The 16,894-nt window shown below is 41.7% G+C and overlaps 2 protein-coding genes across 3 annotated transcripts in view; both read right to left on the reverse strand.

The window, feature by feature from the left end:
• The window catches only part of LOC146647673 (supervillin-like), a 55,548-nt gene extending 52,799 nt beyond the window's left edge, over positions 1-2,749 (reverse strand). Inside the window, exons 1-2 of one of the 2 annotated variants that reach the window (XM_085390069.1) lie at positions 2,373-2,749; positions 2,200-2,292 (exon numbers count right to left, since the gene is read on the reverse strand). The gene's annotated coding sequence lies outside the window, so the exon portion shown is untranslated. Of the gene's footprint in view, positions 1-2,199 lie in introns of both variants that reach the window. The other variant, XM_085390068.1, reaches the window with a different exon arrangement.
• A 7,160-nt stretch (positions 2,750-9,909) lies between these two features.
• On the reverse strand, positions 9,910-16,420 carry jcadb (junctional cadherin 5 associated b). Its single transcript, XM_085390319.1, has 3 exons — positions 16,095-16,420; positions 10,161-14,050; positions 9,910-9,944 (listed from the first exon to the last, which is right to left on the reverse strand). The coding sequence occupies exons 1-3, from the start codon at positions 16,418-16,420 to the stop codon at positions 9,910-9,912; spliced, it is 4,251 nt and encodes a 1,416-aa protein (XP_085246445.1).
• Between the last annotated feature and the right edge of the window lie 474 nt (positions 16,421-16,894).

A 16,894-nucleotide genomic window follows, 5' to 3' on the forward strand; every position in this document is an offset into this window, starting at 1 on the left:
TTGTCCGTTGTCTTCACATTATACAACATTACGAGGTAGCTTAAGGCAACTCATGAGCAGACAAAGGAGAAACATCAGTTCAATTAGATACAGTGCATAGTTACTTTTGTACTTTGCATTAATGCAGATCCATTTCTGCAGCTTCTCTACTGTTTGCTGGATAAAGAGCAGACAACTGAGCTGAGACAGACTCCATGATTAGCCACTGCTCTTATTAAAGCCCATGTTACACTACTGGAGATTCAGACTGACTATAATCAACGTGATTGCAGACAATAAAATGACCAAAACAAAGGCGACAAACCCTCAGTTATGAGTTGTAAAACATTATGAAGCAAGAACACGATATCAGTAAGAGAGGATATCCTTAATATGGACACCTTAGGCACACAGTTCTGGCACCGAAGTCCCCAGCTCTATGGTGTACAAACTTTATGTTTACAAATGACAGCCAATCAGAAGAAAGTTAGCTTAAATGGAGGGGGAAAGGAGCTGAAAGGGCTTGTTTCAGAGTGTTGAAGAAACAAGAGACTGCACTGGGGTCGAATAAGAGATAAAAATAGGATTATTTATAACTATGAATCACACAAAACTACTTTAGAAGGGGCCAAGAATAAAAATACAGAGCTGAAAAGGAGCACAATAATTCCCTTTTCACTCATAATCACATGCTAAAAATCGGTCAGAGATTATCCATGGCACTTGAGTATCTACAGAGATCTTGTGTTAAAGAACTCATTTATTAATTTGCATGCATTGGCCAACTTCAGAGGTTTCTATCACCCTTAACCTAAACATTAATCATACAATTAGAGTAAAGCCAGACTATTAGAAGACCCAGAATGGATAGCTGCCTAACACAGTGCGGACAGCAGACAGCACAATCACAAATCATGCTGAGCTGAGGAGACAGGGGTCAGGAAAGTTTCTCATTCAGGCTGCAGAAGAGTGATGAAAGGATTTTAAAGAAGTAGAAATGGCTCTAATTAGCCTAGAAAAATAATTTTTTAGAAACATGAAATTTTTGCTTCCTTGAAAGAAACAAATCAATCTTCTAATTTGAATATTTGTTTTCTAGAGATGAAACACACTATAAACCCTTGCTGTTCTTCAAAGTAGATCAAACACGTATCCAATAAAACAGAACAAAGTATGTATGTATGCATGTATTGCTAACTGGGTAAATGCCTACACATAAGCTCGTAACACTTGGAGGTTTGAGCCAATCTCAATTCTCATTTGTGGATGAACAGAGTCCAGTGGCACAGGGTCAAGCCTGGGGCCGGCCAGTAAACCTGTCTGTTCACTTTGATGAGTGCAGCAGGTGCAGAGCACCAAACAACTGGTGTATGGCATCACATGCTCCCCCCACCACCCCTCACAGAGGCACACATGCTATAAAAACAAAACTGTGGAGAAATGATGCCGGCCGATGCCGGAACAACACACTGGCCCAGCACATACTCATCAGATCAGCTGCACTTGCATACCACCATACAGCTATAATCTGGGGCTTGGAATGCTAATACCCATGTGGTTACTTGAGACATAAGTGCAAAACTAACAAGAAGCAGACTCGGCTATGAAGAAAATGTAAGCTAGACACCATCTGAAGACTGTTCAGTTTTGTGTTTTGGAGGTAAAGTTTGCCTCCATTCATGGGCATATGACAGAAAAGGAGGGACAATGAAGGACGTCTTCCAATCATAAAGAGAACATTTAAACTATAGGACTGTTGTTAAAGTCAGTGAACCTGCAAACACAACCACCTACAGGAGTAACAGTCATCTATGAGTGTTTTGTACCACTCTGAAACTATAAATAAAGATTCCTCTAAAAATATAATCAAATCAAAGTCTTAGAAACATTATACAGATGGTCATTGAGCTAAAGAGGTCTTATTACAAAGCATTTCGCCTACAAATATCTGTTCAGCATTTTAAAAATGACATCCAATTTGACGGCGCATCATTTGGTGATTGCGCACAATGCCAAGTTTACTTAATCAAACAAGCAGAAAGTTACCGGTATCTTTAAGCATTGTTGCCCTCTATATGTTTATGCTAAATGACTGACGTTTCATAAAAATAAAGGAATTTGCAATCATGTAATCTGTTTATATGTGATGTGCTGACTTAGAATTTAGGATAGCAGACATAAGATTAAACCAGCAGAGATAAAATCATACTTGCAACTCACGTTAGCTCCAATAAAAAGGAATCGAGAAAAGTGGTTCACAGGTGAAGTCCATCTATCCTGGAAGGAGAGATATCAAACCGCCACACAATGATGCTGAGGAGGCAGGAGGTGCAGGTGTGAGCAGGTAAACCCAAACAGAGAGCCTAAGTCATCTACCGTGAAGCAGGTCCAACCTCAGCAGCTGACAAATATATCCCAGTGCTTTCCCTCTAGCTCTGCGGTTCTGAGATAAATAAATCAGTCCTGGAACAGCCAAGCAAAGAAAGGGAAGGAGGGAGAGGGAGAAAGAAGGAGAGGGAGTGGGGTATGCAGGAGATGGGTGAAGGACAGAGGGAAAAGAACTGAGGGGAAAAGAGGGGTGAAGCTGAGAAAAGGTACACAGGCTAGGTGTCTGGATACTCCTATAGTTAGTGATTCTTCAAACTATTCCAAAAGTGAAGATAGGTGGTTCCTGAAATGTCCATTCTGCAAATCAGGTTTGTATCACCGGTCTAATAGAGTTTAAACTGAGGGTCAGAGGCGACACCGCGCTACTTCCAAAGAGTTTAGGGAGTGCGGGCCAAAATTGTTGCAGTAACCTTATCCCACAGCTACCATGTATGGGCTGAAGAGAGCAGCCTCAATTGAGGGGCATCTGCCATAAATAGCCAGGCAGCGTCGGGCTCCCAGAGCAGGAGGATCGAATCAGCTGTTACAACTACAATCCAGCAGCACTGCGTGATCCAGGCTGCGCAGGAACGCCTGCTCTATGACACCAGGGTCATACACAGCGCACTGTTTCACTTGCATTCATTTCAACCAGCCACCTGACCAGTTTGTTCAAAGAAACTAGGATTGCATCAAACGCTGGGATGATGCTGCATTTCATGTTAGGACATTTAAATTCATCTCTGGAGCTTGAGGGGCACAACTGTCACTACATATGCAGCCTCATTGTGCAGAATTTCACATAAATTTGACAGATTATCAACATGATCCATGTCAAACTGCTTACACAGGACAGCTGTGAGATGCTCAAAACAGGAACTCTTGAGCCGACTGTTTACAAAAGCTCACATGTATGACACAGTTTAAAAAGTTGCAGTTTTCATGTCCAAAACAGACAAAAAAAAACAAATGCATATCACTACTTTAACTTCATCTGCTACTACAAGGACTCCTTGCCATGTTTTAAACAAAGTGAATCAAACAGTAAAATACAAACGCAAATGCAGTAAAGCAATTATGGGCTTTTTAAGATGTTTGATAACAGCAGGGACATTAAACTGTATTAAATAAGTCCTAACGCTGTATTTTCTATATAAAAAAAGATCAGCACATCCAGGTGATTAACTTGTGGCTACCGATATGTGTCTTTGGGTACTGTGGTGAAAGAGAAGCAGGTCAATTTAGGGTTTTGCTCCTTGTTACAGTCGGTTTTGTGTTTAATTGCTGTTTGTCTCCAACTTGTGGTGTTGCATTGTAACTGCAGGACGGGTCACCAATTCAAACATTTTACAGAATAAAGATTAAAGATAAAGAAATCACTTTATGTAGTTATGTTCATAATTTATCTCCTTACAACACATTGGAAAAATGTTATTTTTCTGTTCTGACCTTTTTCTGTCATTTTTTTTGCCACATTTATGTAGTTTTATCTATGAGTAACAGTCAGATGCGTAATCAATATACTTCAGTAATTTCAGTCAACAATGTTGCTGCCTTACACATCTGTTTTGGGTATATCTACACATTCATGACTTTTACTCTCATTTTTTTCCTATATAAAATGCATCTTTGTGGTTAGATACACACACAAGTAGGATTAATGTGCATTCAATAAAGGCAATGACCACTTACCTAACAGAAATCTATCCATTTGTCTGTTATTTTGTGGCCTTGGTAAACCAAAACATATTTTCCAGTTGAGAAAATGACCCTAAAATTTAAAAAAACTGGTTAAGAAATCATTTTATTACAATTGTGTTCATGGGAAGCTTTTTGCATGCAGAAAAATCCTGTTTACAGTCAGGAATACAAGTTTATGTGGACAGGCTGAAGGGTGGCAGAAAATGAGGGCAACTGTCACTGTGGCATTAATGGACTTACTTATTCCACATCCAGCACAGGCAAGCAGGCTTGACAGGTGTACAGTAATGACAGATATGTAGGCAACTTACTGAGAACTGGACTGACTCAGAGGCTGAGGCAGCTGTGATGGAGGGACAGCTGGAGATGGATGGCAGGGAGGTCTGCAGAACAAAGCCAGACTGTTTCATTCAAAGAATCCCAAGTACACAAAAAGACAAAAGAGAAGTGATGCTTTCCTTGATACAATGGGGAAGTGTATGAAGATTTGGAATAACCTTGCTGTTTGCATTATTTGGTGATTAAGTGAGAGTTACAGACAAAAAGAATTCTAATTACAACCATTACAAATCCCCAGCATTTACCAACAGTTTGTACATCACCTGACTGGACAGCAGTAATCTCAAACTGGTAGCTTTGGATCCAATGTGAACAGCATTCAGGGGAAATTTCAGATCATCCTTCTTTGCAGATATCCTTCATCTCAGCTGTATTCAGTGTAAATGCACATCTTAACGTCATTCTATTGGATTAAGGTTTTGGACGCTTCAAAAGACAGATTATCTTTATTTGAAGCCATTCTGAATTAGATTTGCTTCAATATTCAGGTTCATTGTCCATGCTGTCAATCCATACAAGACACAGAAGCTAGATGTGTGTGTGTGTGTGTGTGTGTGTGTATACTCTATATATACTATATATATATAGTATATATAGAGTATATATTAGTGACCTATTGTTTTTCTAGGCTCTTAATAATAAAGGTAGAGACAGCACTGCACAGTAGCAGTCAAAATATTTTAGCTACTGAATTAGCATCATATAACTATATAAGGAAACACTATTCTAGCAGTACAGACTTTATAATTTAATTAAGTAGCAGTGTATTAGCCCCTAATGTACAACAATCAACAGTTTCGTTTAACTGAAGGCGTGCAGGTGTAATTTTTTTTATATATTTACCTGAGCTAGCTCTTATCAAGGTTACAGGCGGCCATTTTGAAAGTCCAACACTGGGAAAAGTACCACCTCAGTCTTTGAGACAACTTTCAGTTAAAAACGAGCACCAGAGAAAATGTTCAGAGTCATAGTAAGAAACAAAGGTAAGACCACGACAAACCTTTTCTCAAAAAAGTCCAAAATTCCAGTTTAAATGTCCAGAGAAAGCTAACTAAACTTTAATTAGCTTTCTGTAAATAACACTAACTATGGCATTTTACCTTTAAAGACTGGGAACTCTTGAAAGTGTGAAACAGGACTGAAATAAAACCTTTTACTGGTTTATTAATTATGGCCACATCCAGAGTAAAGTATATAAAAAATACTATACAGCTATACTGTGTAAGTAACCATTATACTGGCTAATATAGTGGAGGTCACCCTCCTGGTGTCAAAACGCTTTCATCTGTCAGTGTTTTTAATGTCGCAGCTGATCCTTGTAATTTAGCTTGCACTCCAAATATGGTAACTGTCAGAAGCTGCATGTAGCTTAAGAAACAACGCTGCAGTGCCTTTGTACGCTGTGCCCATGAACAAAAAACACCCACAGCGTAATGAAAAGACAGCCTACCTATATTGGGATCAATAAAGTATCATATAAGAGGAAGCAGTAATCTGACTTTTCACTCTCATCTTAGAAAAAAAAGATGGCACACAGAGGAAATTGAAGAGGATGGATGCCCTCCAAGTCTCCCAGAGAGCATGCTGGGAGGTTTTTACAAGGTTCAGCTCAAGTACCGTATTGTCTTTGCCAACGCTTTGATCCAGCAAGTGGAGCTCAGTGTGACAGTCTGGCATGGTAATTGGGCTGAAATTGCCAGCACACAAGTGAACATGTGTGAAAACACTCGCATATTTGTGCTTATACACGTATGCTTGCTTTCCATTGCCTTAGCATTGCTCAAAGAATAAAAGTCAGCTCTTTGAAAATGAAACATTTCCATAATAATGACTTACCCACTCAAGGAGCCCAGTTACTTGTGCTGATTTTCTCTCGTTTTCCATATTGCGGGACAGTGTCAGCAGCTGAGATCAGATGCCTCATGTGCAAGCTCTAAAACAATGTATACAAAGCCTGTATGGCAGCATCACCAACACACAATTTTCATTTTCTCAGATCACTTTTAGGATGTATAATTTAGCTCCAGAGATGAACCTGTAAAGGGGCCACCAATGTAAAAACTTTTTCCAAAAACCAACATGATATCAGAGTAATGGTAACTGTAACTGGTTCTGCTTTTATATACATAACTGGTTTCGTTTGTAATATAAAAGACTTTATCATATATTGTATTTCATACATATGCACCCCTTATTATCTTTGCTCATGTCCTGGCGCATATGTGATATAAGTGCACATTTCTAAAAAAAAATAAAAAAATAAAAATTGCATACATACAGACAACAGCAACTGTCACAAACACCATTTTCATGCAAAGAGTTTATTTATGAATCAGACTGCAGTATCATACAACAGTAGCACAATCATATGACTATGGATTATGCTCATATTTATAGATACAAAGATAAAGGCATGTCTTAAAAGAAAAAAAATGAATGAGTTCTCTTTTGATTTACTCTAAAAATAGCTTTTAAATACTTGGCATAGTTTTGTAAATTAAATTATGAAACATAATGTTTTGCCCACTGGTTTTACTATTGGAGTACCAAATGCAAATATACTTTATGAAAAACATTTTTTTTTCCTCCTCTCTCTTGCATTTCATGCAAGGAAGAAAAAAAAGATGTCAGTGAGTACAAAAAGCACTTAAATCTCATATGAAAATAGAAAATATTACAAGTGTGCATAATTACTTCATGTTGCACATAACCTGCAGTACAAAAAGTCAAACGACACTATGTTCAAGTGTACCTGACATGCCAATTATTGGGGGAGGGGGGCGTATGTACTGAAATAGCTATTTAAATGTCGTCAGGGGCAGTTTATACACCAGACTAAGGCGAGGCCCTTTAGTCTTCAGAATGAATTGAAAATGAGATGTGTTAGTAATTATGGGCGTGCCAGCTTGTCCTCCCTGTGATGCTGACTATGAGCTTGTCTTGAAGCACTGACCCTCCTCTCGTACTTATAATAAATTATGCTTTTTGTATTGTTTGAAGTTCACAGTTTTGGACTCAATGTTCCTACAGATAAACAGCATGAAGAGCAGAAACTATCCGCAATGCTACTGTACCTCTCCAGCCAGAGGGATGGCAGAACAGTAAGTTGTTGGTACAAACCTAAGGTATGAAACAGTGCTTAGTACGTTAATATTTGGCATTTCCTGGAGTGTAATGTAATGCACACATCATAAGGCGACGTGATTATTTCGGATTTACATGAAATGTTTGAAATACCAAGACAAAGGTCTGAGTTGATAAAAATGCTACAACTGCAAAATGCTACATAACAGTAAGTTGATGGTTAAACAGTGATGGATTCCTACAGATCTCTTAAATATGTTACACCAGTGAAACAGTCCTTTTATGAAAACAAAGAAAACCCACGTACCTGCAAACTTGTTTTAATCCAAAAGGCAATTTTTTCAATCATCGTTTAGCTTTAGACTCATAATTTAAAATTTATTTTAAAGAAACATTATGCAGATATGTGGTTTTTAGCCTAAAATTGCATCCTACATTGCATCTTTTAGTGCAATAAGCGTTAGTGACAGCACAACAATTTACACAAAATGAACACGCCGTGAGATGAAAGAAACGGAGGAAGAAAGGAGGCGGTTAGAAGGAAGAGGAAACGAAGGAAGGGTGGGAGGAAGGAAGGAAAAGAAAAAAATTCCCAATTTTATTTCTAAACATGTTTTTTTTTGTGGAACCAACAACAGAACGATACATGATTCAAACTGGAAGACATACAAAGACAGAAATAAGACACAGGCCATGTCTGACCACCAACGTACAGCTGAGATGGATTGATGTGTCAAATATCACAAGGAGCGTCCAACACTGACTCTGTTAGCATGTGAAAGAGCACTATCAAACAGGAAATCATGGCACAATCAGAAAGTTTCCATCAGGTTTAACTCCTGCAGTGATGAACCCTTTTGCTCACTCAAACCAAAATCGTGTGATCAAGGCACACCACAGGGCCATCCCTCCTTATACCGCTCTGTTAAGATTTTAAAGCACTAGAAAATTATGTATACTCTCAATATGATACTATACACTTGTATGATACTTTCAGCTTGTTATAGGTGTGGAGAAATAAAATGTCATGGTTAAATACAAAATTTCTCTTAAAATATTTAAAATATACTTTATTTTGTACATTATGCAAACTGATTAACAATTTGATGATAACAAAAATAAATATTCCGTGAAATGTCGCCTCTTTGCGAAACAGATGTATGAACATAGATATATAAATAGATATATCTATATCTATATATATATCATGAAGTAAAGCACCCACCCCCTGTTAAGCGCCCCTATACCCTGACACGAATCCATTTCCCTGTAATATGATCTCAATGACACGTTCACACTTAAGACTCCTGACAATGGTTCCTACAGGTAGCTCCACTACACCACTGACCTGTTTTTACAATATTGCTCTACATATCTTTTTTTTTCTTGTTGTTGTTCTAAATTCCTATATCGATCTTTAATGTTTATCAAGGTTGCTTAAACCATCATTTAAACTCAATCTGTGCCCTTATTGCTTCCTGAAATTACCTGGAAATGGGAGCTATAGATTGAACTTGATCAGGGGACTAATCAGAGACTTCACCTTATCCAACCAGGAATCGCACATCTAGTTAAGAAAGGCAACTCTCCCCCTCTAAAGTAGGGCCAACGTTATCTTATAGTTTACTGATCTGTCATGCCATGTGGTATAGAGTCACTCTTCACTGAAGAGCTATGGTTGCAGAGTTATGGTTGCAGTGTGTACAAAAGCAATGAGAAAGGGCACAATGTCATTCAGTTGTTTTTTGTTTTTTTTAAAAAGAAAGGCTGATTTATCTCATCTGAAAATCAAAACAGTTCTTTAGCCAAAGACAGTGATGTCCAGTTCTAAAACAGCTGTCGCCTTACCACAATCAAATACGCAGGTTATTTTGGTGTAGTTTAAATGCAACAGAACATGTTTGTGACAATAAACCCCTCTATGTCTACATTAGGTTAAACATAAACACTTACATTCATAATCCTCAACAACTCGCCCGTAAACAAACAGAAACGTTCAGGTATGCGAAAAATGTTTTCGCTGCGGACATTTTCAGAAATTCTAGTATGCACGACAGAATTGCATAATGTCTGCCAATGAGAAAAGCATAGGGAGGATAGAATAGAAAGGACAAGCCGCTACAAGACTAACTAGTAGAAACCCTATAAGAGGATGGGGTTGGGGATGGAGGACGGATGGGGTAGTGGGTAGTCAGTTTGGGAAGGTTGGGGTGGGATTCTGGGTGGAAGTTGCCCCACAAGTTAAAGAGGCACCTCCCTTTGGCAGTGGAACAGCACTCTTAGTAGTCAACGCAGCGCCGAGGGTGAGGGTGTACACAATGCTCTTGTCGGACAAGAAGGCAATTTCAGTGTCAAGATGAGATGAAGGCATTCTAGTAGGCAGCCAGGTCACAGTGTTGGAGCTAAAAACCTCAGATGGAGATGGTGGACGCAGTCTTTCTACACTGTCTCCCCTCGGCTGGGATCATTGGGGTTCTGGGACATGAGGAAGAAAGATATTTATTCACAAAGGAGTATTTTTTTTTAGCAAAAATCCATTATCTTATGAATCAAAATTGTCTAATTGGGCAAAGGTTTTCAAGCTCCAAAATCAGGAAAAATGACAAAACCGCATAAAAAAAAAAGTAAACTCTCTTATCATCTTTACATCCACCAGGCTTCACTTCTATGCCATTATAGGCAATAATTACCTGAGAGAGGTGACTCCTGTTCATCTTGCAACACTGTCTCGGGGCTCTCCTGTGAGTTGGTGACCTCTTGCTCGTTGTCTTTGTCCATATGAGGAGCAGGGTCGAACTCCTCTGCTTGTTCTTCCTTGCCCTCCCCTTCTGCCTCTGTCTCCCCTTCCCCAGAGTCAGTACTCCTGATGCTTAAGCGCCTCACACGATACATAACATCCACATCTCTCATCCGGGCGAGTCGCTCAACTGCCACCCGACCTGGAGAAATAGCCAGTTTGTTCTGCAATGCTTCAATTCGCTGTGAGGGGCCCTTGCTCCTCCGCTCACCCTCCAAGCTAAGAGATAGTCTGCGGTCTAGGTTCGGGGGAACGGAAAGTGGCAGTCTATCAGGCGGAAACTCAGGTAACCCAGGGAGGTCTCGCCCTAGATGAGTCCGTAGACCAAGTCTATGCTCTGGGAGAGCAAATGGCTTCTTCTCTTGCTCCTGCTTGTCAACTGGCGTTGCATTGTCTTGTTCCTCAGTTTTCACTTCAGCTGTCTGTTTGCCTGCACTGCCTTCAGGTGTTTCTCCTGCAGTGGCTTCTTTATCTTCTGATTTTTCTTCCTCAGTTGCTGTTTCATTAACACTCTGTTCCTCTGTGACTTGGGGGTCTGTAGGCTGATCAGCTGCTAATACTGTGGCTGCAGAGGAGAGATCCTCTGTGGCTCCATCCACTGGTATGCTCTCAGCAGGATTAACTATGCATAAATTGTCCAAGTTTTCTGCCTGAGCATTGTCTGTTTTTTCACCCTCTCCCACATTCTCCTGTGTCAGTGAATGCTGCTCTGTTTTTTCAGCACACACTTCAGACCCTGACTGATTTGAACATGATGCATTTGGCTCCTCTATTTTTGTATCTTCTGATGGACTTTCTAATGCAGTGCATTGTGGCGGACTGCCATTTTGATTGGCCGAGCTGTCTGAGCTGTTCTCCTCGTGAAGTGGAGGCAATGGACCCTGTCTCATCTGATTCTCAAGCTCTCGTTTACAAATAGGACACTCCTCCTCTGATTCAGCACTGAGATCTTGAAGAGTCTCTGTGTCATTAGGTCTGGAATGGCCTGCGGATGCTTTACTGGCATCCGATGGGTCTCTAGACTGACGCAAAGTCTGGCATATGTCTTCATAATCTGGAGGACTAGTGAGTGTAGAGGCATCCTGCATGGGCTGTCTGTCTGCCCATGGCACCTCAGCTGCTGTGGTGTGCGTTGTTGGACTAAAGTCACAAAGAGGTGTTTCGATAGGTTCATCTGGCAGGTCTAATTTTACTGTCCTGCCATCGTTGCTCCTTCTGCGTGAAAGATGCGCAACAACCCTGTATTCTCTGAAGCCCGTCTCCCGAGGTGGCACCGGGAGCTCCTCCCTAAGCTGCTTGCTGAAGGTTACCGATTTTGTTGCAGGCCTGGAGAAGGCGCTCTTCACTTCCCTGTATTCTGGGTCAACAGACCAGCTTACTGCACTGCGCCTAAGGCTGCTGGGCTTGTTGAGAGGTTCTGATGTCAGTCGGATTTTGATACGCTCAGGGATCTGGACGGAACCGTTTGGGACTTTATTGCTGGCAGTACCTAGCTCCAAGATGTCTTTGTAGGCCTCGTTAAGGTCCTCAATGCACTTGTCAACACTGGGCTGTTTGCTGCTCTGTTGCTGCTGCTGATCCTGGACTTCTTTTTTAATGGTCTCCAGCTCTTTGACTGCATCCCATGGTCGCTGGGTGGCCGGTTTCAAAAGGAACGGTTCAAATTTCTCCTGTCCTGTGTTTGCTGCTGGTTTGATCTCCTCCACATTTCCTGAGGGTGGTACTGCTGGCTGCTGAGCTGTGCTCTTGTTCAGCTGGTTGGAGAAGGTGGAGGTCAGGGAGAAGGCGCTGTTGCTTGAAAGTTTTAGGCTCTTCACTCCCTTTATGGGAAAACTGAAGGCAGTGCCCACTACTCCGCCGCTATCAGGGGTTACTTCGGTGCCAGGAGGAACAGGGTCTTGTTGTGCTTCCTTGTTTTCAGGGCCAGCTTTTCGGGCCTCTGGGCTAGTTTGTGTCTCCTGGTCTCGATACTGGTTTGCAGGCCAGGATCCTGACAGCTTCAGCTCCTTGTAATGATTTATTTTAGGGGGTCTACAGGGTAGTTTTTTAAACATTTTGCTGCTTGCTCTACTGCTCGTTTTGCTGCTCGCTATGCTACCAGTTAGTGCTTGCAGCTCAGCTTCAGCTGAAGATGTGCTTTGGAGACTTTGGTTTGTTAAATGGCCAGTTTTGTTGCCACTGGGACTGTCAGCTGGGTCTGGCGACTTCTCGTTGTTATTATTCTGATCACGAATTGTCCCAGTGAGCTGCGGAGTAACAGGGACAGACACCAAACAAAAAATTGTTTCACTAAGCCTCTTTTTAAGATTCTTGGTTTTGTCTTTCTCCGGTGGTTCAGGTTGCTCTGCCTTTTTTACTTCTGTCACAGTTTCAGATACACCCTGGTCAGCCGGCTTACATGGAGGTGGCGGTGGTTTACCCAGAATAGATGAAGGTAAAAATGGAGTACGGGTTTGCTCAGAAGCTACACTGTCACTTTTTTTTATTCCCCTGTTGGGCCATCGATTACTGCTGTCGCTGTCACCGGGAGCTGTTTTTCGGGTTTCGGTATTGAGAGCTGGCCCCTGTTGGGGAGGAAAGGCACTATCATGTGTAGATTGTCCTAAAATCTTAGCGGACGGAATCTCTTTGTTGATGTTGCGCATCTTGTCTATATCTGTTAGAGAATTTCCGCCAGGCCCTCCTGAGATTTGTTTTGCTCTTGAGTCTTCAGTGGGTAACTGTCGGGCATGACCTGGTTGTTCTTCATGTCCAGAAGAAAGTACCTGTTTTCGATAGGACGCACTACGTTCTCCATAAGGTTCCAGCCAGGAACTACTTGCCTGTCTGTAAAACCACCTTCCGGGATCTGAGCTTGGCATCTGCAAAGCTTCTGCCCTCCATCTTAAGTTTGCCATTTCATTGCGGTTAACTGAAACTGCTCTTGGGGGTAGGGCTCTTCTATAAGATGGGGGTGGGATGTAGCCAGGAGGCTCCATTCCAGTGATGGCAGAGTGTTGTGCGAAATAGTCTTGTCTTAGGTCCCCACCCCTTGGATAATAGATAGGCCTGTCTTTTTGTTTGACACCCTGGTCAATAGCAAGCATTTCTGCGCTACCCCTAGTCTGCTGGTGAATCTCGTATGATGGAGGCTTTAAAGGCCTGCTGAACCTGGGCTTTGGTAAAAGTGCAACATGGCTGCTTGGCCCAATACTCCTACCCCACCGGTCCCGGCCGCCGCCATAGATGTACCTACTGTATGGCCCAGAGAAGACAGTGCTGCTTATCCTCTGTCTATCAGGTAGACTAGGCCTTGATGGAATGAGCTCTCTGCTGTCACGTCCATCAGGTGACAAAACTCTGGGAAGAGACTGAGACTTTGCTTTAGTTCTAGGGTGAAAAAAACCCTCCGGTGTCCTCAGTCGGTAGTAGTGATCCTGAGCCCACCGTTCCCCATCCCCATCTGACAGCTGCCTTCCCAGGCCCACAGCAGGCCTCCATTCCTCTGTTCCAAGGCTCTGGCACTTCCTCTCCCCAGTCACTCTCAACTGACCAGGTCCTGCATCTGGGTCCCTTAGCCAGGAAATGTCCTCCCATAGCTGCTGCGCTTGCCTCTCTGCCCTGTATTCCTCTGCTGTGATCAGGGCCTGTGGCCTCCACGCTCCAGCAGAGGCCCTCAGCTCCCTGCCATCAGCATAGTCCAGAAGGATGCTGAAGTCCTGACCTCGCCTCCGCCAGTAGGAAACATCCCTATCGTCATGGCTCAGCGGCTCTGAATAAGTCAAACTGGGAACATCGTAGAACCTATAAAAGAAAAAATCTCAGTGTTAATAAAACAATCTAATCTTTTAACAGTGTTTCTTTCATTACAGAGGTTATTAAATGAGTTGCGGCTAAACAGCATCAGAACCATCAGGCTGCGACATACAGACAAAGAAAAAATTATCTAGAATGAAAGGAGTTAATACCTAAAACATATTTCACAATATTGTATTATCTCAGTCTATTTGATAATAGATTAAAACAATTTCATCCACTTGAAATGTGATCACTGGTAAATATTAAAAGAGGCATGCCCATGCCAGTCCCAGACATGTGCTTTTGCTTTGCCAGTATAGGTGTTCCAAACAACCTAATCAAAGAGGGCCAGCACATATGAGCCAGAAATGCTTAAGTCAGCAGCTCCAAAGTCCCCTGAAGACACCACAAAATTGCAATGCTACTGCAATATGATCTGCATATTAAATTGTGCTGACCTTATCTTGGAAACTGGTCATCTGGATGGCAAATACCACTCTTTAAAAAAAAAAATCTGACGCAAAAGAGAAAGTGGCTCTGTCCCTCTCATTATTTTATCACATACTTTAGGGACCATTTTGGCCTACAGTACATATAAAAACCTTTAAACCAAAAATACAATAAACTTTAAACCTGCATTACTGTGTTACACCCAAAGTGAAAGAGTAAACTAGAAAAAGAGCCTTTTTTAATTGTTTCTCATGTAAGTATGCATGAGCAACAATCATCCAACCAAAATCATTTGTATAATTTTAAAAACGCTTGATGAAACTAATATGAAATGGCAACTGTGTGACGAGTTACTGTTGGCAGGTTCACAACAGTGGTTCCAGTACAGTGTGATAAAGCACTGCTGCCTGGAGATAAATTTAGTTCTGGTCCCATAATCACCTCTTGGGTTTGGGATAAGGCCGTAGTGCATGCTTGCGCTGCTAAAACAATTATTTTAGATAAAATATATTACTGAAAATATATATATATATTTAATGACAACGCATCTAAAAAAAAAAGTCTATGTACACTGAGGGATTTTCCATTACACTGAATTTTAGGATTTTTTTAAATTAATTGTCATCAATAAATATTCCCCGGGTCATCACTCACATAAATGCACATTCTTAGACGCCCTGATGACAGCTGATCATAATGAGGGCGGGACTGCAGGCTTAAATGCTTGTTGAAATTCAATTGTAACCATCAGTTCTTTCAGAAAAACATATTAACTACATTTTCCCAGTGTAATTATAAAACTGTTTCATGCAAAGAATCATCTGTATATATATATATATATATATATATATATATATATATATATATATATATATATATATATATATATATATATATATATGTGTATGCTTGATTATAAATATGTGTAATAGTTTTTAAAACGTAACATCACAAAAAGAAGACTGAATAAACAATTAGCCTCCGTCCAGTATCTGCAGTGCACTAAATCCCTGTTAGTCATTGTACTCATTCATTTAAGCAGCAAAGTCAATGGATCATCCTCAGCAGCATATGCTACTGTATGGTTGAGGGGAGCTGCGCTGTGCACACTTGCCCAGCAACATGCTTACATCACAGAGCACGTGCTGGGCGTGATTCAGTGTGCCAGTGTTTACAGTGGAGTGATTACGCGCCTGTCTTGAGGCATGTTCAGTCCTCCTCAGTTTGCTCTCTGTCTAGTGCTGCTGTTTACATCTGCCTGCCGGGTGGAGGCTGTGTAGATGATTCCAGTGCCTGGGTGGGCTCCACAGAGATGCAAACCATATCTCTGTGCAGGCATGTACACAGCTCAAACGACTGCAAAGGCACCTTTCATAATTCCTCATATCCCAGCATAAGATATGTCAGTAGTGCTGCTGCAGCCACAGTGTTCTGCAGCTCTGGAAGGAAGGGAAGAGGAGGAGAAAAAAACCCTGCGCAGTGCAGACTCAGTTTTGCATGCAATACTGACAGGCCCCAGTGAGAAGTGGGGGGAGGAAAGAGAGGGAAAGGGAAGGTGCAGGGCGTGGGGGATTGCAAAAGAGAGGGAAAAAACACTCACCCACTATCTGTAGCAAGAGAATCACCCAAGGGCTGAGTGTCACCTAGGATACCGATGCCGATTTCTTTTCTCCTTTGGTTCCTATCCCCACTCTCAATGTCTATGCTGTGGTAGCCCTTCACCAGTGCCTGCCTGCTGCCATAGATGCCAGTGATAGATGCCCCCCGGTCTGCCTCATACCCGTTCAGCGTCCCCCGGCCAGCCCTGTTGTCCACAAGTTCACGCTGGCAATCAGCAGGGCGCTTGTCAAAAGGCGTGGCAGACGGAGGGTCGCTCTTCGGCAATTTATATCCGTGCGAAATGAGAAGGTCCTCCACGCTGTACATGGTGGTGTCTCTCTCACTTCTGGGCAGGAGGGCAAAGGTGGGTGTGTTGCCTTATGCGCAGTGCTGCTGGTGGAAGCTGGAGCACGGCTGCTCAGCAGAGGCCATCACTAAAGAGAGGACAAGGGAAGAGGTAGAAGAGGATTATTTCTGCATGCAACTATATCTGAGAGGAGCCACTTTCGTAAGAAAGAAAAAGGGTGGCATTCCTTGTCAAAATGTGTTTAAACTACTTCAGCACATGCTATATTGACATCTCCACAAGTCTTTTCTTAAAATTAAACACTAACATGAGCTAAACATGAATTTTTCTCCCAGACATGATCCTGCTTCTGTCGGCAACCCCGGATGTACAGCCACAGTTTTAAAGGTGAATTTAAAGCTCACTATCTGAACACTGAAAAAGTCTATAAACCAGAAAGTGTGTGTTATGAGCCACACCCCTTGTTCTTTCCAATGACATTTTATCAACTTTCC

The sequence above is a fragment of the Rhamphochromis longiceps genome, linkage group LG18 (genome assembly GCF_057381845.1).
Source record: "Rhamphochromis longiceps isolate RC_006_pf linkage group LG18, R_longiceps_female_GT1.1, whole genome shotgun sequence".
NCBI classification, from domain to species: domain Eukaryota; kingdom Metazoa; phylum Chordata; class Actinopteri; order Cichliformes; family Cichlidae; genus Rhamphochromis; species Rhamphochromis longiceps.

Excerpts from the sequence above, each read along its gene's own strand:
- jcadb (XM_085390319.1), bottom strand. The coding sequence starts at position 16,420 with ATGTACAGCGTGGAGGACCTTCTCATTTCGCACGGATATAAATTGCCG. Across the intron at positions 14,051-16,094 it reads TCTCTTGCTACAGATAGTGG|GTTCTACGATGTTCCCAGTT; the intron begins GTGAGTGTTTTT and ends TTTCTTTTATAG. Across the intron at positions 9,945-10,160 it reads ACAGGAGTCACCTCTCTCAG|ACCCCAATGATCCCAGCCGA; the intron begins GTAATTATTGCC and ends TCATGTCCCAGA.